This window comes from Gymnodraco acuticeps, unplaced genomic scaffold, assembly GCF_902827175.1.
Source record: "Gymnodraco acuticeps unplaced genomic scaffold, fGymAcu1.1, whole genome shotgun sequence".
Lineage (NCBI taxonomy): Eukaryota > Metazoa > Chordata > Actinopteri > Perciformes > Bathydraconidae > Gymnodraco > Gymnodraco acuticeps.
In genome coordinates, this window is record NW_022990484.1 from 590,426 (window position 1) to 612,322 (window position 21,897).

At 40.8% G+C, this 21,897-nt stretch overlaps 3 protein-coding genes across 8 annotated transcripts in view; all 3 read left to right on the plus strand.

Moving 5' to 3' along the window:
* The window catches only part of rgs12a (regulator of G protein signaling 12a), a 47,183-nt gene extending 45,447 nt beyond the window's left edge, over positions 1–1,736 (plus strand). For 3 of the 5 annotated variants that reach the window (XM_034226262.1, XM_034226266.1, XM_034226265.1), the window contains one exon: positions 300–1,736. In XM_034226262.1, coding sequence (XP_034082153.1) covers positions 300–586 — 287 coding nt within the window. In that variant the 3' untranslated portion in view covers positions 587–1,736. The remainder of the gene's footprint in view (positions 1–299) is intronic. The other 2 variants (XM_034226263.1, XM_034226264.1) reach the window with 1 other exon arrangement.
* Positions 1,737–3,201: 1,465 nt separating this feature from the next.
* LOC117552732 (hepatocyte growth factor activator) lies at positions 3,202–17,045 on the plus strand. 2 transcript variants are annotated; one of them, XM_034226326.1, is made up of 15 exons: positions 3,202–3,506; positions 3,591–3,654; positions 4,001–4,094; positions 7,046–7,119; positions 7,207–7,350; positions 8,754–8,885; positions 10,262–10,372; positions 10,685–10,859; positions 11,507–11,604; positions 12,713–12,754; positions 13,227–13,473; positions 14,278–14,417; positions 14,674–14,814; positions 15,609–15,751; positions 16,736–17,045. In XM_034226326.1, the coding sequence occupies exons 1-15, from the start codon at positions 3,435–3,437 to the stop codon at positions 16,907–16,909; spliced, it is 1,851 nt and encodes a 616-aa protein (XP_034082217.1). In that variant the 5' UTR covers positions 3,202–3,434; the 3' UTR covers positions 16,910–17,045. The 2 variants fall into 2 exon arrangements, with proteins under 2 accessions (XP_034082217.1, XP_034082218.1); XM_034226327.1 differs by lacking the exon at positions 12,713–12,754.
* Positions 17,046–19,203: 2,158 nt separating this feature from the next.
* The window catches only part of LOC117552759 (protein Dok-7-like), a 45,081-nt gene continuing 42,387 nt past the window's right edge, over positions 19,204–21,897 (plus strand). Inside the window, 3 exon segments of the mRNA XM_034226372.1 lie at positions 19,204–19,436; positions 19,532–19,577; positions 20,864–21,094. Of these exon segments, the coding sequence (XP_034082263.1) occupies positions 19,383–19,436; positions 19,532–19,577; positions 20,864–21,094 (331 nt within the window). The 5' untranslated portion in view covers positions 19,204–19,382.

A 21,897-nucleotide genomic window follows, 5' to 3' on the forward strand; every position in this document is an offset into this window, starting at 1 on the left:
GCTATGAGCCAAGCACGATAACAATCAGACTTTAAAAGAAACTTGTAGTGGAGAGTGAATATTGAGCTTGGATTGATCAGAACACAAAAGAATTAAAGAAACAATGTTTGTCGTGTCTTCTTGATGTTTAATTGAGTAACTGTAATCTATGTGACCTATGTAATCCAAGTGGCCACATCTATGAATTCCCCTTGTGTTTTTGTCTTTGCACATTTTCAAATGAAATATTCAAATAGACATTGGCTGCCCATAAAGCATCAACTTATCTTCAATCTGTCTTTCCTTTCTCCCATGCACAGAGGGAAACACAAAACCAAGCTCTGACACCAAATCAGCCACCGACAGAGCCGACGCTGCACAGACGGCTCCGGAGGTGATGGATGTGGAGGAGGTCCATCTGGAGGAGGGGACACTGGAAACATCCCAGGGAGAGGAGTCTGAGCTCAGCCTGAGCTTCCAGGGCTACGTGGCTGAGCTGCGGCAGTGCCAGAGCAAGCTGAGGAGCACCCAGATACCCCAGAGTGGCCGGAACCCACCAGAGGGCCAGGACTGCCAGACAGACCTTTACAAGGCCACAATCGTCTAAAGGGAAACCCCACTGCTGCACTTTTTAAGCCTAAGGCACTGTCAAACAATGGGCTGCATGTACACTCCAAAAAAAAGTCAATATTATGGTGATAGATATTGTATATTTGTTACGAATTCTGGCGTATTCTTGTCGATTTTTAGTACTGGTTGTAATTTTTAGGCAGTGATATGTTTTTGTTATGCTTTAGTTTAATAATGAAGTTCAAAATCGTTCTATTGTGAGCCATGTTAGACTAAGGACAACAATGGAAGAAGCCTGAAATTAACTTAATGGTACCAGTTTCTAATAGGCATTTAGGATTGAAAGTTGTCATTATTGGGTTTATTATAAATGTAACTCTCTTATAAGCTATCAGTATGAATTGAACAGCTAAATTAAAATACCTTGTGGGAACAACATATACAAGAGAAGAGATTAATAATTGATTATGCCATCAATTACATTTAAAGACACTCGCAGGTTAGGAAAATTGTGAGATGTAGATGAAAAGCTCTGAAATAATGTATTGAATGAACTCAAAAGCATAACCAAAATGTAAAATAATACCATTAATTAAGCTATTAATTGCAACTTAAAGTTTGAACAAAAAATCTTGACCTAATGTCAATGTACTAGTTTTTCTTCTGCTGAGGAAGGCTGTGAGATATAGTGGAAAGATAAAAAATACTCATCTAGTAAGAGCACCTTGGGCTAAAACATTTTTGTCAAACGACTGTTACCCTATTAGAAAGTGGTACCAAATGTTCTGGCATCATATGCTAGATCGTACTTTGTTATAGGATTAAAAGGGAGGTAAATCACAATTTTTCTTGCATATTTAAGTTTTTTTGTATATATTTTCTTCTTATGTTTTACAGATAATACATGATGGTACCTTTGTTGCCTGTACTTCCTGCTTCTGTGGTTGTGTGAGGTTGTCCACATGTTGAATGATTAAAAAGCTTTGTTTGCTGTAATTCGAATCAAAAGTTCTCTTTTCGTTTGTAAGTGCATAATTTATAGGATTAATTCATTGTTTTATGTCAGTAAGGGAATCCTTTAACATCCTGTAATAACTCCGTAGACACCCTTGTGAACAAATAGTTGAAATACTCCTCTGTTGTACTTTATTACCCCAAGTCTTACATAAAACAATCTCTGCCCTGAATTCTTCTTCTCGTCATATTTGGCCAGCTTCATGTGTTTGCTAAATTAGTGGGACTTGTAAATAATTAACGTTGGAGATGTCTTAGTTGAACAATTTTACCTCCACCTGGGATTTTTTTTTTTTTTTTTTACCAATGCAAGGTGCTGTTCAATTGTCCAACCTCCTCTTTGTATTTTTAGCTCAGCATCTGGAAGGAGATCATTACAGCTGGGGAAAATTAGAGGTTAGATTACGGGAATGGGTAGTTTGTCTTGACACAGCATGCCACTGCTGGAATGCTGACAACACAAGATTGGTTGGGCTCTTCACTTTCATACTTGTCCTATTTCAAAGGGCCTGCCATTATTGAGTTCTAGATGAGAACTGTACTTTCTGCCTTATCCTTGATTCACCTTACATTTGACTTATCTGATTTTAAAAACAAGATATAACCCAATGGCCCATCTGTGAATGTTTTTATGCCTAGACTGCTTCCACATTGTGCTCTTTTACCATCTCCCAAAGCAGTCCTTTTGTACTATCTATGAATCTATGATGGGAATAAAAGAAGAGCCCTATAACCAGTTTCAGGACTTCCAAAACCATTCCTAAGAACTATCTTTTGTTGTGACATCAGCTAGCACTACTTTCTCCAGGGTAACATACTGTGACAAGTAGGTATCGGGCTATCGGCAGTTAAACAGCACTGTTTGTTAGCACACCAACTGCTAGTTTTCCTCTTTAGCTTAGCGTTATTTAAGCTAACTTCTAAGCATGCTTAAACATCGGCATGACTCATGGCACTTGACTTAATTTCCTCTGCAATTAATTATTAAATTATCACAACAGCCTTGAACTTCCAAGTCAAACTTTGTTCAACCCATTTACTTTAATTCGTTTAGAATATATTATGTGGGACCCGTAAGGTTAGCATTTCTGTTTGGGACACGCGTTAGCTAAAGTTAACTGGGCTAAAAACACGAGCTAACTAATGAGTTTGATGTCAGAATTAAAATTGAACTTAGTCGTGGTTTCTCCTGTAAGTGTTCATTTAAAAAGGGGTTGTTATAATACTGTATGTCAATTGGTTTAATTATATTACTGAGGCTACATCACGTTACTTAACAGTAGAGTTAGCCTAATATACTAAACTATAGCTCAACATGCATTAACCCCATTAGCTTAGTTAACCTGCAATTTGCTGCTGGTGATACATTTACAAAGACATGTCAAAAGTTACTATTATATTATGCAGTCTTTATTAACTAAACAAGTTTACAAAATCCAGACACCACAGTCGACACACATTTAGTATCATATGAGGCATACAGTTAAGTGACACTGCAGTAACGCGTTACTTTAACACGGTGCCGGAGTCGGAAAAGTTGGGAGTTTGCAGCAGATAGTCCCCCCGCCTGAGCCTCTGGAAAGTTTTGGTCTGTCCTCTCTCCATGGATAACTAACAACGATAAACCGTGGGCGTCTGCAGAGAGGTGCAGAGGGAACACCAGCCGGGATATAGGATGCCTCGGAGATAGCCGAGCCCAATGACGCAACGGGTTTACTCAATACAGCTTGAAAGTGTGAGGGACAGGATAATACTTGCAGGGTTTCCCACGTCTCCTATGACAAAACGCAGGCTGATCACTTGGAAACTGACAGATATAACGTGACAGGCTCACAGAACCTCCTCGGACTTCTGGAAACAAGCTTCTCCGGATGGACCAACACACTTTCATGATGGCATACTTTGTATTACTTTTTCTACCTTGTGTTTTCAGTACAAGGGGGGTAAGTTTTAACCACCCTACTTACTTGTTTTAATCAATTTTGCGTGAAAAGTTAATTGCAATAACTTATTTTCACTTATTTCAGCGCATACTGTCTGCTGGGTATGAATCCATGATCTCACATGTGCCATACAGCGGGATCCGGAAAGGTAGGGTTTACCTAAGTCCTGGGTTTGATTTAGATGAGAAAAGAGGGATGGTGCACATTTAACTGGCAGTGAATATGTCATATATTTTTAGCTTACAGAGAAAGTTGTGGGTGCAACTTTAACTGTAATCCCTTGGGAGTTAGTGCTTGTATAGGTCTGTTACCTGCATATTTAGGTATCTAGGGAGATGGATTTACTGTTCTCTGATCAGAGCTATTCAAAGTCAAAGGAGTCTTTGTGTTTGAGGCGCAGGGGGAATTGCATTTTTTTCAGCCATTTTCTGATTTCACTCGTTTGTGTTCTCTGAAAATCACTAACAAGCTGTGTTTTCTTTCTCTGTTGCCAGTTCTAACAACAGACAACAAAGAATGTAAATTCCCATTTCGTCAGGGGGGAAGAATTCATCACCACTGCCTCACCATCCGGTCCTCAAAACCCTGGTGAGTTTCTATTTTTTCACAATCAACCACCTGTGTGTAATGGTAACAACTTACCACACACTTGCATTAGACCACACGTGACAGGTAGAAGTGCTGCCTCGTCACATTTTGGTTTTGTGCAGACTCACACGCCTTGTATACGTCACCCTAACGCCGACCGCAGGTGTTACGTGTTAGGTGTTTGTATGACTTGTCCTCAAGTTGGCATGACATTGAAATGAACAAAAACACTGGTATTTTCCATCATGTAATTGCAGTGATTTCCTGATGACACTAGTGCAGTGTGTAATTGGGGTGTGTAGTGGCTGCCAATTACAGTCACAGTAATGGGGGATTTACTGTCATAATGCCATTTTTTAATGAGCTAATTTGCTTTAATTAATTGCTCATTGCTGGTGGGCCCTCTAATGATGTGTGTGCCCTGTCAGGAATATTATAATAGTTGTATTATACTTATTAAAGAAATCCTCTGTAAATTGTTGCTGTGGCTGTAGTTTATACATTCTCATCCTTCGGGTGAATAAACAGCTGTCACAGTTAAACCACATTTTTATTGCTTTAGATTGTGTCTTAGCAACAAAATCTTCCTTTTTATTAGATTTTTCTATTTTGGAAAACTTGCTGACGGGCTTTTCCAGTCTTCATTCTTTGGAATTGAGACAAGAAGGGTGGGTGCCAGCAAGTTGGAGCAACATGAATGCAATTATATATGGCCCAACATCCCGGTCCACCTACTGCAATGTGACCCTGCATGTTTTTGCGATGCGTTCATGAGCTCAGCGCCAGGAGAGGTTTGTCATTATGTACTGCAGATTCACCGAGCGGTCCAGGAGTATGCCGATGTTGCTTTGGTTAAAGAAGTGGATGATTTACAGAGTAAGAGAGTGTCAGTCGGTTGTGGTTTAGTGAGGTTTTCTTTTTCTCACAGAATCAAAGTGCAGTGATTCCCACAGCATGTTAATACTTTGGGGGGCCCCCAAAGTATAATGGCTCCCCCCAAAGTATAATTTGTGTGTTTTTTGTTTTTTTTTACTCAGTGAGCACTCATTTGCATTGGTGGCAATGAGTGCTCAGTGAGTAAAAAAAACTTTAAAAAACATAAATTATACTTTGGGGGGAGCCACCCATAAATTATACTTTGGGGGGAGCCATTATACTTTTTTTGACAAGCCGCGACAGATCCACTGCTCAAACAGTCTGTGCAACCATTAAGTTTGTTGCTCATTTCATTCACCAGTTTGTATATAGTTAAAATAAAGTTATCCGGTGATTGACGATCAGATACCAGTGTGGAGTTTTCTGTCTTAAATTTGATATAGATCATGTTCTTTGTTGGTTTGTGAGGATGTTCATACACACTTGGTAAGATGTGTGTGTGAAAGAAGACCACAAAAAACAGCAGTGACTGCTCTCAGCTGTTTAACACTTAAAGACCTAGACACCATCACCAGTTGTAGGTTGTCTGAAGTGCAGTGTTACTATGAAAATTCACTAGAATGCAGGAATTGAGAAAAAAAATCTCAACATTTTTCATGTTGAGATTTTCCGCCCCGAGTCGTTCCCCCAAAGTATTCAAAAGTACCGCATTTCAGTTACAGAGAAATTGTTAGTGCGGCTTGTTAGTATTTGTAGCTTGTAAGACGTCGTTTAAGGGTGAATAAAACACTCTCATGATATAAGTGGTTTTATGTCATAAAATCAGTTAATGCTTATTGTGAAACTGTTAATGGATACAATAAGCAGGTAGTTGTGTCTCTATTCGACTGCCAAAGTCTTATAACACGACTAAGCGTCAACTTTTTGAGGCAGAACCAGAGCTAAATGCTAATATCAGCAAGCTAACATACTCATTTAAAAAATGTGCTTATGTTTAGGTAATGTTAAGCATATTCACCAGCTTTCTAACTAGCACTAAACATAAAGTGCATTTGAGGATAATGGGAGTGTCCTTAGTTTTGCACAATTTATTATAAAAAAAAAAGTATTGGACGCTCAGTAAGAATTCATCTTGAAGGAGGGTTAATGTCTCTATCAAATTGCATGTCAACCAATCCTATAGCTGTTAAGGCATTCCCTTTCCATGAATTTCTCTTAAAAAAAGCAATATTAATCTGTCAAAATGAGTTTTCAATCTATAAAGCAATATCATGAATTGGCCCAAAAATGGCTATAAAGAAAGAATATATATTAGGGTTGCACCAATTGCGAAATTCTGGGCGGTTATGATTGAACAATTGTTAACAGATTGCAGTAACTGATGTATTTTGTTTTTGTTATGGATACTGCTTTTGTGGTTATATATATATATATATATATAAAAAAAAAAATTGAACTGATCGGAAATTGTTAAGCGCTTTGTTGCACTGATCTTGCAATAAGCACAAACTGAATCTTACAAACTTATGAAACAGCCTCTTAAGTAATCTTTTTATTTTATTAATATTTATAAAGTGTGTTCAACCTGCTATACAGCTACCTTTACCTTTTAGAATACTGTACTTAATATTAAAGATACTGCGAGCATCTCTACCTTGTGGGCGCTCTATCTCTCATGTGGTTTGAATATCAACATGTTGCCTACTGATGTTTTGTCGATAGATCAGTGCAACATTCTGCATGATTTACTCGAGGGATGCTCCGATAGATCGGCCACCGATCGACATCGGCCGATACTCACTCTCTGCCGATCGATCTGTGCTCTCCAAAAATGCCGATCGTGAGAGCCGATCACATGACGTAAAATACATGACATTTTTCTCAGTGGGCGGCTCACGCATACTGAGTTGTCAAAGGCTGAGACACACTGGAACATCATCTAACAATCTCAGACAGTTGATGAATCTTTCACGGTAACATTAGTATATTGCCAAACCCTAATCTCGATGCAAATGTCTCCTTTTTTAATCTCGGTGACATGCTGGAGACTCTATTATATTCCTCCTCTGTTGCAGGTGCTCCCTCACTCATAATTTCGATCGGGACCTGCAGTACGGTTTCTGTGGGCCACAGAAAATTATTCCAAATGGTAAGTGTACTAAACACAGTGCAGTTAATCAATCATAATACTGTCATGGCTATCCTCTAACTGTCCGTCCATGTTGATGTGTTTCAGTTTCTATCCACACGTCGCGCAGAATCACAGATCCATGTCAGGTGACCCTCTGTCAGAATGGAGGGGTCTGCACACGGATCCCACACACTACGTCTGCTGAGTGCTCCTGTCCGGAGAGCTTCACTGGCACACACTGTGAGCACAGTATGTACACTCTGAGATAGTTATTCTTTATGAATGACATGTATACTTCCACTGTTTTGTTATATATATCCTCCATTCAATCTTAACACAACATATCAGACTCTCATGGCCATCCCTTTTTAATTGTGCCTTCATTCAGTGTTTTCTTATCATTTTGCAAATCAGGAAGCTTATGGCACATTTCCACTGCAGCGGGGTAGCCTCGTTTAAGCGTCCTCGCTCAGGCCTCGGGCTGCCTCGCTGGCCGTCCGAGGCCGTGGCGCATTTCCATTACAGTTTAGGACCTGGGGTAGCAACGCAGTGTAGGCGGGGCTCCCGTCGAGCTCCCGCTGGATTTTATCATCCCCAATGAGAAGTAGGAACGTCAAAAAATGCTGTGTATAAAAATGCTGCAAGCTTGCTTCTAGATATATATGCGCCGCTAGGGATGATCTCGCGCGCGATCTTGTGACGATTTTCTCTGACCAATCAGCAGTCGAGAGTGTTGACGTCACTAGTTCAGCCCTGGCCCTGGCTTGATAGAACCACGATTTTATGGGGCCGGAAAAAGAGGGGAAAAGTACCCGCTAGCCGGTGCTACGCTATATGGAAAGGCCACCAAAAACTGGCCTGGCCGCTTGAGGACGATTAAGGACGCTTAAACGGGGCTACCCGCTGCAGTGGAAATGCGCCATTACATACTTACTGCCGCAAAAGAAAATAAAGGTTCTTTGATAACTTTCAAATGTACAAACTCTGCAACTTGTCTCATTATGTTTATAGGAAACATATGCAGAGGGTTATGATTTCAATCCGATAACTTTATTCCTAGTTATGATGAAAAATGAGCCCCAAAATGAATTCTTCACGGTACTGGCTTTTTCCAAGAGCTTGATGGTATTCATCAGTAAATTAAGTTATGTAGGTTGAATTCAGTTCAATAACGCACATTGGAAAAATGCAATATATGTTCCCTGTGGGAAAAGCTTTGGGAATTGTTAGTGGGAAAGTGTCAAAACAATATAAAAAAATCCTTTCAATGGCTTTTAAAAAACGTTTTATGTCACATGATTTGCAAGATAAGGAAGTCATATTAAAATGATTTCTTCTTTTCATTTAAAATCTTGTTTGTCAAGCTCTTCTTTCAAAGACCTAGAATAAGCTTTACTTCTTCCCTCTCTTATCTCTGTTAAAGAAGTTTCCCCTTTAACTTCACACAGGTCTGTTATGAGTCATTTTGCAAATCACTCATTCAAAGTCCTTTGAATGGCTCTCAATCAAACATAAACACTAAAAAGACGCACCAATGTTTCTCATTTGAATGCATCTTGCTCAGCTCAGCCATGAAACGTTGCTCTGCGCGCTCCATTGAGCTCTCCAATCTCCTCTCACATTTCAACCTATTGCCTTTCATGCGTCCACAGAGAAGTGCTATGAAATGGTACACCTGCACTATTATGACACCGGAGACACTTGGGGACGAATTCACCTCCGTAATGTGGAACAGTGCACATGTGTGGCGGGGGAAATCCAGTGTGAAAGAGTCCGCTACACAAGTAAGACGTGTTTTCAGCTGCTTCAATCCTGTGCTTTTGTTGAGACGATGAGTGAAACCCAATATGAGGATGTATTTACCGTAACCTAAACACTATGCACTTCCACAAACTGTCAGTTAGGTGAACCTTCTTTGCCTTGCATGAAGAAGAATAAGCCACATTTGCAGGAGACACAGGGCATTAACTAACTACAAATGGAGAATAGTGCACTCTAAGGAAAGATTTCACAAGCTTTTTCTTACTTATCAAACCTCAAAAGATACAAGTGTCAGGTCTCCTCCCAGCCTTTCACAGGCTTTCTCTCTTTGATCACGGCTCCATAGTTACAAGCCTAACTTTGCCGTGGAAGAAAAGACAGATTATATGACTCACTGTGACTCAGGAATGGTGTTTTAGGACACACCCCACGGGTCCATGAGGTACTTTCATCTCTATGGGGAGGATGTTCTTGAGCATTAATCAGATTCCCCGGCATAAAAGAGGGAGTCGGTTTCATGCTCCGTGAGCCGAAACCGCTTTTTGTCGTGACGGTAGGGGCTTATCTTACATTGGGAAAAAAAAATCTCCTTTAAACTGAATGCACCTGCATGACCTTAGATTCAGCTTTGGAATGTAATTGCACTTAGGTTTATTTTGAGTTATCTTTTGGCTCACTGGAAACTTTTCTGAAGGTAACAAATGAAACTCCTTAAACAGCGCAGAGATATACAGATGTTGCGTCACGAGGTTCATTTATTTAATTTAAGCGGCATTCAATTACTTTCTTGTCTCTTAAGACCAGCACAGCTTGCTGAAGATATCACATTAACATAGAGTATTGTCACCTTTCAAAGCTGCATGGAGCTCATTTTAGAAAACATTTTCATATTTACACAACAAGCAGACCAACTATTAAGGGAAATATCTCTTGTCCCTTTAGCCACTAAATGCTCTGCTATGTTGACCAGCTGGTTGCTAACTTTGTGTATCTGGTGTTTGTTGCTCTGTAAATAGTGTCATTTATTAACACTTTGTTGTATAAAAACAAACAGCTGCTTGTTACGGCTAAAAACGTTTATATAAGAGCGTGGTAGGGACCAAAATAGGAGCTAAAAGAGAGGACATATTGAGCTTTGATGAGGTGCCCAAAAGCCCATTGTTAAATGATTGATGATGTGGCTTTGCATCTGCTGAATGTGTAAACAAGCTGCCTGTCAACAAACGCCATATATGATATGTCAGTGTTTTGCTAATGGCTTGTTTCCACATCCCTAAATGGACCAAACAATCACTTATCGCAGATGTGTTGAACACGCATAGTACAGACAGACATTTTGTGGAAATAAACAGTATGAACTCTGAAGATGATGTGCCCTGTTTTGCCTTTGTGTGTTCAGTGTGCCGTTCAAACCCTTGTCAGAACGACGGGACGTGCCGACGGATCACAGCCACCCGAAAGGAGGTGTGTAACTGCAGGTGGGGCTACGGCGGTCCCCACTGCAGCGTCGGTGAGTGAAAGCAGACCTGTAGTAGCAGGAAGTAATTCTCTCTAAGTGTATCTGTCATGTGTTCATGTTCATACAGTGCATTCATGTCCACTCATGTGTATGTGATAATGGTTTGATTAATGGTGGCAGGTGGAAACAAGAGCGAGCTGCTGAACCTGAGTTTTTGTTTTTAGACGTGTTCTGACTAATTTGAGAGTGAAAGAAAGTAACCTGTCATTGTCTAACTGTATTCATGTTGCTGACACACTTCATTGGGAAATCAAGACATAATTGACACATATTTGTCTTGCGTTTTTCTGCCCGTGTGTGCAGAGCCGGAGTCAGAGTGCTACACCGGCAGGGGCACAGGTTACAGAGGGGTGGTGGACACGACGGTGTCCGGCGCCCGCTGTATGGCCTGGAACTCAGACCTGCTGTACGATGAGCTGCACGTGGGCACGGTGGACGACTCGCCCCGCAAAGGCCTCGGGAATCATGCCTACTGCAGGTGTGTGTGGAGACATCCTGCTAATTCTAGTAGCAACATGACAAATGAAAGCTAGTTATTCCAAGATTTGAATGTGTACAAGCTGACTTATTTGGCTAGATTTCCACATATTCTTCCAATAAATTAGACTTTCTCTAACTTTATTCTGAGCTTATCTGTGGAGTTCACATGCTAACACCTGTTGCTCAGTCCTCAGAGGCAACCAGCAGACCTGAAACCACCGCGAGCGTTAAACAAGCACATGGTGAATCACGCCTGTATACAATTTAAAAAGAATATCTCCTCCACATTTGCCCTCCTTGCTTTTCTCAGTCAGTTTTGTTGCTATGACAACCAAGCATGCCCACAGCAATTAGTATGTGACCTAAAAAGTCCCAAACATTAAGTTACAAGTAGTTATTGGGATTTGGTCACAAACACACACGTTTCGACTGAGTGACTATTTGCCTTTCTGATTCAAGTCCTATATAACAGCTCAGTGAGACATTATTCCTAATTATTCAAATGTGAGAGCAACAAAATTGAAATAATTCTCCGCTCGTAATTTAAGAGATGGTGCCGTTAAGTTTATGTGAGTAATCTGCAGTGTTATAATCAAAGGTGGCACACCTACACACACTCTGTCCGCTGTGTTCCCGTGTGTTCAGAAACCCAGATAAAGACAAGATGCCGTGGTGCTACACGCTAGATAACGGCGCCATCTCCTGGGAGTACTGTGACGTCCCCGCCTGTGTGATGTCTGTGTGTGAGTAAACGGAGAAGTTTGATCGTCTAGTTTTGTAAGCAGTGGGACCATGTGTTTTTGGGACATTTTCTCAGGCCTCATTGGAAATCATAGAGGGTTGAAGAACATATTAGCATCTGTATTTAGTTTGTCATGTAGTTGGTGTTATCACTACAAGTGTTTTGAGATACTTTGAAGCTCGTCCATGGGTTTTAGGAGTAATAATGTTAGCTTCCTCAGCTTTATTGTGCTTTTATCACTGCGGATACATTCTGGAACTATCCGCTTTCCATTTATTATCAAGCTTGGTTATTATTGGTCTTGTTTACGTAAATGTATGTAACTTATAAAAGGATTCATTAAGCTGTCCTCTGTGAAGGTTGAACTCATCATTAGAAAGTATGAAAATATTAGGAGCAGCTTTTCAGGAAGGCCATCATTGACAATGGTTAATCTATTTGCTTTGATTATGAAACACAGTCAATCAAAACAGATCAACTGCTCATTCAAGGCCTCCGCTTTTAATTAGGGATGCCAGAAACTGACCATGATGAAATTCGAAAATCGGACAGCCCTGGCGAATATTAATCGATTATTCGCCGCCCCGCTAAGCCATGAAAAAAAAGAAAAACATAAATAATAATAAAAAAATATATAAATAAAATCGAATTTTAAGAATAATTTTCGATTATGGAGACTGTAACGAATATTCGAAAAATCGAATAATCGCTGGCATCCCTACTTTTAATTAGAAGTTGTTTGGGATCATAACAGAGAGCGTGGGGAACACAGCGAATCTCCGTTGAGTCACGCTGCTCCGAAAAAGTTGAATACAGCAGAGTTGACTGCTTTTGGCAGGGCGCTTTTTTACAACGTGGGCTGGATGAGATAAGGGGGCTTAGGCATGACTCACTCTGAATCAACATGTCATGTCAGGTGCAGCTCCATGTTTATGTGGTGAGTGGGATTTGGCACCGTCAGCCGTGCGTCCCGATGCCAGGGGTATGCACAGAATCCACAAGCTTTTCCCATCTGCTGCGCTCCCCTAAACACATGGTTTCTAGCATGGGGTTGTTCTTCTGATATATCATTATTTTCCTATAGAACAGCCTTTTTTGCTTTCTTACAGGGGAGAATCAGCCTGTGACACACAAGCAAATATTCAGAAGAGGTATTTAGGAAGTGTGTTAGCATCATACTCTAGCTTTTAGATGAATATGTAGTCGTGTAGGTTGGTGTAGTTAGGGCTGCACAATTAAAATCAAAATAAGTAATTGCTTTTTGTTTTATTGGAATTAAATTGTAATCAGTATGCAGTATAAGAGGGAATGATCATTTTTGAAACATTATTCACATTTTCATTGAAACAAATATTAAAAGGTCATGTTGGGATTCTTTGATTTTAAATTTAGTCTGCGATAGCAATATTTTACTCTATATTTTGTCATATTTGTCCTTATCAAATATTGGGCTTACTGCAATCTGGACATTGCACTAGTCAGTATTGCGATTTATATATATATTTCTACACAATTTCGATTAGTTGTGCAGCCCTAGTTTTAGTTCTACAAAATGTAGTTTATAGTTCAATTATGCCATTGAATCTGAAATAATTATGCACTTCTACTTGTTTCCTCATGTAGCCTTTTCACGAAGGATTATCCCATTTAATGTCCCGAAGCCTTCCAATCCCGGCAAAAAGCATGTGTGTGGGAAAAGGCACGAGAAGAGGTTATCGATAGCCAGGGGCCGGATAATGGGCGGGAACTCAGCGCTGCCAGGGACTCACCCCTGGATGGCAGCCATTTACATCGGAGAGTCAGACTTCTGCGCCGGCACTCTGGTCTCCTCCTGCTGGATCGTCTCTGCCGCTCACTGCTTCTTCCGCAAGTATGTCATGGACGCATTCCAGCTGTAATGGTTGCACATTTTTGTACTTATGTACTTTGTACTTATATTTGCGCAATATACTATCCGTCGCAGAGGTCGCAACTCAGAAGGCCCGTGATTCAAAGGCTTTGACTCCTCATCATCACAGCTTTACGAAGGCGCTATATTTAGACGTCCAGTTCGAGGAAAACCTAAAAACGGCTCGCGCACAGATGCTGTTTACATGCATGAGCATACATTACTCTCTTGATGTCAGCAAACAGGCATCTGGTGTCATTGTTCAAGTTCAAAGATCTTTGGCTAACGCATTACATCATCGAGTTGGACATCACTGAATGGATATTGGAGTGTTTAGCAGTTTACTATAAGGATACGGCACATGATATCTGCTTTCTGCTAAACGAAGCAGAACAAGAGTCCACAATGTTCCTAATACCCCGCAGAACAAACTAATTCATGAACACCATATTGGAGATTAGCTATTATTAGAGTCTTGGGTCGAGAAGTGTTAATATTGTCCTCAGGGAAAGCTAGGACGTATGGATGCTTCGAGGTACTGGATAAATATAATGGAAATCGATTACATCCATTACATTTTAAAATATCCTGTGTAAACGTAACATTTTAGTTTAACGGTGGTGCCAAAATAAAGGTTGTAGCTCATCCTCTGGGCATCAAAGTTAATCGGAGTAATTTTACCCGGTAGTTGTTGAGGCTTCTGGACTGAAATGTCTGGTAACAGATGGACATTATGAGTAAATACTTGGCATTACCATCTACTGATAATAATGTGTCTTCCTTTAGCCCCCTGAAGTCTCAGCTGAGGGTGGTGCTCGGCCAGCAGAGGTTCAACGTCACGGGTCCAAACACCAGGACGTTCGGAGTGCAGGAGTACATCTTTCCAAAACAGTTCTCAGTGTTTAATCCAACACTATATGACATTGGTAAGCACTGAACGGACACACACACAGAAACACACACACCAGTGACTCAAGTAAATACCTCCTGTCCCCATTCAGAAACACACAAACTCACTTAAGACCTCAGTTTGCGTGCACAGCTGTGTGTCACTGAGCAGCTGTTTCCCTGTGCTCCCCCCATGAACACACACACTAACGTTTTCATTGGTCAACACTTGTGTCATCGTTTAACTACGCTTTTTGTCACCGGTTTCATAACGTTGCGTTTATTGTTTTGCAGTTCTGATTAAGCTGGCGAAGCAGGACGGGCGGTGCGTGAGGAAAACTCCGTTCATCAGACCCATCTGTCTCCCGGACAAAAGCATGGCGTTCCCTGATCACTCCTGCTGTACCATCAGCGGCTGGGGACACATGAGTGAGAGTGAGTGATTGGGAGATCATGGACGAGCTGTTTCATCACGATTACACCTACAGTACAGAGATACACTGGAACAGACACTTTATTTGGGTGGATATTGAACGGCAATACATTATTTCCTTATGAAACATTAAACTGTCAAAGCAGTGGAAATGTTGTTTTGTCTTTTTACTGTTTTGTCAATATACAGTATGTGTTCAAAACTCAGTGCTTTGTGCTTCAAGTTCTTCCAAAGAACTCAGGAAATGTTAGTTTAACAAACAAATAATGTAGTAAATGGGTTTGGTTTGTACCAGTAAAATTATAGAGATAAGAAATGCCTTTTAGACTGAAGCTTCCATTAAGTTAGTTTATGTTATTTTCCTGTAATCTTTGGGGTTTTAGCAACCTGGAAGAGGTCATCTTAGATATCATTTAGTGTGGTACGTTTGAAGTATTCATTTAGTTTTGCCCCTGCACACCCCCTTTTATTACTATGAAGAAGCCTAACCTTCAGTCAAGTTGAAATCCGGTGGTGCTTTCCTAGAAATGTTTTGTCATAATACTTTATTACCTACTCATAACACTGATGATGACAGGTTAAATTGTTCCGCCCTGTAAACCCTGACAGGAGAGTAAAGATGTCAATCAATAGGTCTCATTAGGAAACATATGTGGAAACACCTGTGTTGGTGATGGGCCTTCAATAGAACATGTCATTGAAACTAATTGAAGAATCCAAGTACCTTCCTGGTTTCATGGGGGACTTCCATTCACTTCCTTGTAATGTAACGTGTTGGGGTTATTTCTTTTGACAGAGGCAGAGGGTTACTCTAGTCTGCAGGAGGTTGGAGTGAGACTGATTCCTCATGACGCTTGTAGGAAGCCAAATGTTTATGGCAACCATGTCACTGCTGACATGATTTGTGCGGGGCTGAACGGCTGTGCGGACGCCTGCCAGGTATGTAAACATTTGAAACAGACAGGGATTGTTATATCCCAGGCTGCGAAAAGCATGGTAGCTTATGTACTTCAACATTTTTGCATGTTTATAATTTGAGTATTTGATTGTGTTGTTTTTCAGTTAGGTTTCAGGTCAAGCCATGGTTGTTTTAAGGGAACTGCATGGGGCGCTTGATGTGGGGCCCCCTTTATTCCTATTAAAGTCGCTCAGTGCCGCATAAAGCCAACATGGCCTGATTTCTCGATGATGATTTTAACAACAAAAGATGCTTCAACATCCAGCTGACTTCCTGGAAGCTTGGGCCAAGTGTGTCCACCATTATCTCTTTTAATCTTGAATTTCGACTATATTTCGTGTATTTCGAATTTCGGTTATATGTTGGCAAACTGACAGTTTTGCTAGCTATGTAAGCTACATCTGGCAGCTGTAAATATGTATTCATTTATACTATTTGTAAAAAAAAAATATTCTGCTGCTAAATGTCTTAGAAAGAAAACAAGGCAAGGTATAATAATATAACAATCGCAACCAGCTCTTTTTTCCGACTCTAAAATGTTCTGCGCAAATACAACTCCTAAAGTCCACATAGCTGTAGAGTCTACAGCTGTGTGGACTTTGGTCTACACTGTAGACCTCCCTCACTTTTTGAAAGGGTCTATGTAAGAACGTTGACTCAAGGTTTCAGAGTAATGGAACAGCACTTAAGATGGCAGCAGGGATTCCCCTGAGTGAAGTGACAGGAGGAAGTTAGAGGGTTTAAAAACTGCAGAAACGTCTGCAGCCAAAGACATCCTACTCCATCATCCGCTCTTCCCTCTTAAATGAAATGTCATGCTTATCTGTTTAGCTTGTGGGTAGAGTGCAATTTTAGTAATATATTAGGTTTCAAGTGGGTGACTCAGCTGTTTGTGCGACTCCGCTTTCATCTAGCATGTCTGTTTATATTGTGTGTGAAGACTATCCACTTATGTGTTTCCCTAGGGCGACTCGGGGGGCCCTCTGGCCTGTGCGCACCATGATGTCAGCTTCCTGTATGGCATCACCAGCTGGGGAGAGGGCTGCGGCCGCTCCGAAAAACCCGGTGTTTACACTAAAGTGACGAACTATATCGATTGGATCAATTCAGTGATCACACGCAAACCCAAGGCTTTGTGAATTGATGTTACCTGGATAATAGCTTTAATATATAATATTTTGTACTTTATTTTATTGTTTTATATTTATAATGCTTGTGGAAGTTTATAGATTATCTTTTTTAACTGTGAAACACTTTGTGACTGAATAAACCTTTTATGACTTGAAAAAGCTTTGAATGTTGTTGAGCCTAATACACGAGTTATATTTGTATGTATTTTCATAAAGAAAATCTCAATTTAATGTGAATTAAGAAGCTTATTTATGCCTTTTAACCATATTGCACAGAATGATAGAACCGTGTTATCCTTTGATTGTATAGTTAGTACAACAATGCAAACATATTTTATATATGGTCATATAAGATCATTCTAATATTGCATACTCATAGCTGAAGTTAAACTCACATTTATTTAGTTATTTTAGTGCTTTTACTTAAAGTGAGACTTCAATGTATATAATGTAAACAAAAAATAATCTGAATTTTAACTATTTCAAATGAAATACATAGATTTGTTTAACTTTAATTTAAGGATATCAATTATTTTGGCAGCACATTTCTATTTTCACCAGGAATTTGTCCCATGAATAATTGTGTTGGGTCTTTTCATTTTGAATGTAGCTATTGTACAATTACACAGTTGAAGGACCACTTTCAATATCTTCGATTTCCAGGAGCATTTTCGACGTGTCCTTATAAGCATCCATTGTCTGGTCCTTGTCCCTATCGTCTAAAGATGAGTTGTCTGATGCCATTTCGTGAGTGGGTGTCACAACCTTAGACCATCACATCAAGTCCCTCCGCAGTCATCCTTGGTCATGAGCGTGGTGGGAATGATGAGGTAAAGCTCTTACTGTAGCGTCCCCAGCAGGTCATACTCTCGAACTGATGGTATCCTTTTATTGTACACCCTTGAATGTATACATTACGTGTCAACGTACCAACGTAAGAGCTTGTGCCCCTATCAGCCAGGTGCTAAAAACCCAACGTAACTAATTATTTGATGTTAATTTCTCCGTCATTCATCCGTCATTACACGTGTGTACACTCCTCCGTTCTCTATTCACTTCCGGCAAAAGTCCCTTCAAAATAAAAGTCCGGATCTTATAACTATCAAAATAAAAGTACAAAACTAAAACTTTACCACAGGAAAACATCGGCACACAAATATAACCACCTCTACAAAAGATTAAACATATTAAAGGTCATTTACAAGCTGTATATGTCTATGGGGCTGCCTGCCCGACCTTATGTTACGGCTGCGCCGCGGCAAAAATAGGATTCTAGAGAAGCGCTGCGCCGAGCCGCTTCTGGGACGCGTCTGAGCCGTAGCGTCCACACAGCAGCGTGCGTTGACGCTTGGAGGTGGGCGTATCTGAAGCTTGGGGATTTTTTGCTTGCAACGCGACCAACAACCAATCACATGAATCTCCCGCCCCCGATCCAAAGCAATAGCAATGTTAAAACGAAGTAAACTGGATATAAAATCTCCAAACAGGCGACAACCTACCAGTTTCACCCACTGTCTCTGCCACCTCCCTCCATGCCTCGCTCCTCCGGTATGTATCCCGGTAGATGAACAGAGACTGATCATACAGCACCGGGTGATTCACTACCGCTATAATGGATTTTCCCTCCATTTTTTGGAATATGAGGAAATGACTTGCGTAGTCTCTCCCAGCATACACGCGGTTTGATTGGCTAGCGCTTGTACTGGCAGATTTGCATAAACGGGATTTCATTGGCTGACGCCTTCGTCGAGGCGTCAAAAGTTGAACATTGCTCAACTTTTGAAGCCAGCAACGCCAGCAACGCTCCACGTCGCTTCCCAAAATGCAGTTCGGCTAAAAGTGACGTCACCCCATTCAAAGTGAATGGGCAGAAGCGTTGGAAGCTTCAACGCACGCCGCTGTGTGGACGGGCCGTCGACTGCCGCGGCGCAGACGGACCCGGTGGAAACTAGCTTTAGAGGGCTACGCCAATACTCATAGAAACTGGAGTACAGTAGGTAACTTCAGTTTGTTTAGTATGGCCGTGTAAACTAATAAACGGGATAATGTGCAGCGAGGCGGTCATTATGGGGAAATGAACACATGACAGGCTGATGAACACCAGGTTTACTAATCTACCCGCACCATTTTTCTCTGGTGTCGGAATGTCTCGCGATGTTGGTACATTCTTAAAAATCAAAACACCATTTAATTTCGGGTTAAATGTGTTGTAACTGCGTTACTGAGAATTGTAACGGGTAGTATATTACCCACATTTCATTAGAAATGCGTTACATTACTTCGTTACAGCAAAAAGTAACATTACTGTAACGCCGTTACTTTTGTAACGCGTTACACACAACACTGGATAGTGGTCGTGCCTTTTTCCATGTGCCTCTGCTGGGGGGAGTGTGTGCCCCTCCAGCAGGGAGAGAGCAGCTATTTTGAAAGTGACCCCTCATTCAGTCAGCGACTGTGCAGCTGTCAGGAACCATGACTGAAGATGACGGATTCTGTTGTCGTGGAGGGATATGCCAGACTCAGAGATGGAAAAAAGGTGTTTAGCGTGACTAAATTTGCTGACGGATATGGCAGAAGTACTTTCATCTGTGCTTAAACAAGTTTGTGTGTACTTTCTGCTTTCTTTCACAGTGGAAAACTAGGTGGGTCGTTCTTCGCAAGCCGTCGCCTGTAGCAGGTATAACAGCTTCTTGTTTACACTTCTTTCTTAACGAAATGAAAACATATTCGTAAAGCTTTGACGCAGTTTTTGCACATGTTAGCTATGCCAGTAGACGAAGCTAGCTCGTTAGCAGGTTGAACATATCAGGTGTGTTTTCCAGTCATGACGATGCCGTGTTTGTGTTCGTTCATTCGGAACTATGTGGGCACAAATAGGGCTCAAACGAGTAATAACTTCGGAAATAAAGACAGAGGTTGAAAAAGTGCTCAGGTCTTGCACTTAAGTAGAAGTACCAGAGTGTAGGAATACTCTGTTTCAAGTCAAATTCCTGCATTCAAAATGTTACTCAAGTAAAAGTACTTGTATTAGCATCAAAATGTTGCACCAAGTCTCTGAGAGGAAAAACGTTCTTGCCAAGTACAGTTTCAAAATAGAAGTTAATTTTTAGGAAGTACACTTTCTAGCACTGAATTGGTTGTTAAAAGGGTTAAAATGTATCCATGTCATTTTTAAATGTGCATTCAAGTGTGTTCAGTTGTTTCACAGTTTCCTGCTGTGTGTGTCACCTTGATTTTAATTGTGCACAAATAGTTGTCAGATTTCTTTCCACGCAGTAACATTTCTCTTACAAAGATTGTGCAGGTTAAAACTGATATACAAACAGTTTTCAAAATATTTCTAAACATGATTCCACAAGCTCAAAGTATTTTTGACCCTTTGAGCCCATCTGCTAATTTAATTATAAAAGAGCGAGCCCTTCTGCATTTTTAGATGCACCATGAAGGTTCTCTCAGTGAATTTGTGTTATCTGGTCACATTTACTGAAGAGGCTTCAGCTTACATGAAGTTGAGTTCAAGGTTGTCGAAACCTACCTTACATCTTTTAATGTTTTTAAGAACTCTGATTCCCAGTATTAAAGTGTCTGTATTGCATTACACAGAAAGGTTTCTTTTAGATATCTGGTGCTTAGCGTGCTCCACAGGTTATACTGAGGAGAGCGCTGCTCCTCTTCAGATCTTGGATGTCAGTGTTATCACAGCTGTCTGCGCTCATGCCTCAGTTATGTGGGTTAAGTGTGTGTGTGTAGTGAGATGCACACACACTTGTTGTTTTGTCAGTTGACACTGATTATCTGAAGGTGCCAAAAGACTACAGAACAGCTACTGTGTGTCAGAATACTTTGTTATTTGTCGATGGAATTTCATGTATTTAAACAGTTTCCAGTTGTTTTCAGGGATCTGCTGCTTCTAAAATAATGCAAAAAATGTGACGTTGTCATGTACGTACTTTCTGATTCCAGACTGCCTAGTGCTGCTGGTTTTTAAAGACAAATCTGACAAAGCTCAGGGCAACAAGGAGAGGGCCAGTGTCACCTTGGAGGAGATCTGCGGAGTGGAAACGGGACAGTGGTTTGAAGGAGTGGCGTTCACTCTCACCATCCTCTGCCTCAACCAGACTGCTCTTCTGGGCTTCGACAGCAAAGAGGCCCTGCAGGCGTGGGACGCCCGCCTACGATACAGCCTCGGAGAAGGTGAGGATATACAGCCGTGCTACAGCTTTGTTCGCTTAGTGTTTCATTTCCGGTGCTCAAAACAATTCAAGATGAATCTCTATACTATAATAAAAGCGGATCTCAACAAGTGGATTAATTCATCCATCATGCTGACAGGTTTCAGACTTTAGAATTCACTGCAGTCAAAGGACCCTAACCTTAAGCGCCCTGCAATTGGTCAAACCTGTACAAATGTGCACCTTTTCACAGTTAGTGTTCACAAGTCAACAAAAGCAAGAACATAAGAGGAACAAACAAACTGCCCTCAACAGCAGTACGATTTAATTGTGTATTTGGACACATTCAGTAAAGTCTTGACCCTAGAGTTCTGCCTAAGGAAACAGATGGGTCAGCAGTTTATGAATGTATCCAGGGGCCTGGTTTATGAAGCCTTACAGGTGAACCACCGAATACCTTGCAGCAAGTGAAACAAAGGCAGGAAACGGGTGGAGAGCTTTGAAGCACCGTTATAGGAAAGCTGCAGTTATTTTGACTGATGATTCATTGAAGAAAGGAACTACTTTGTACAGATTTCTATATATTATTCTAATAAGTTGATGTTTGTGCGTCTTTTGACTGGGCAAGCCAGTTTATTTGTGACGTTTCTGTCGCTGTATGAATGTCTTTTCAATTGCTGTTGAACCCTTTTAACACATTTCTGGTCCTATATGATTGTTCCATCAAACAACATTTATATTACTGATTCAGTACACTTAAAAAGTGACAAACCATCCCCGAGAACAGCTATTGTCACCCTGTCATACACTTCTGCTATGTTCACT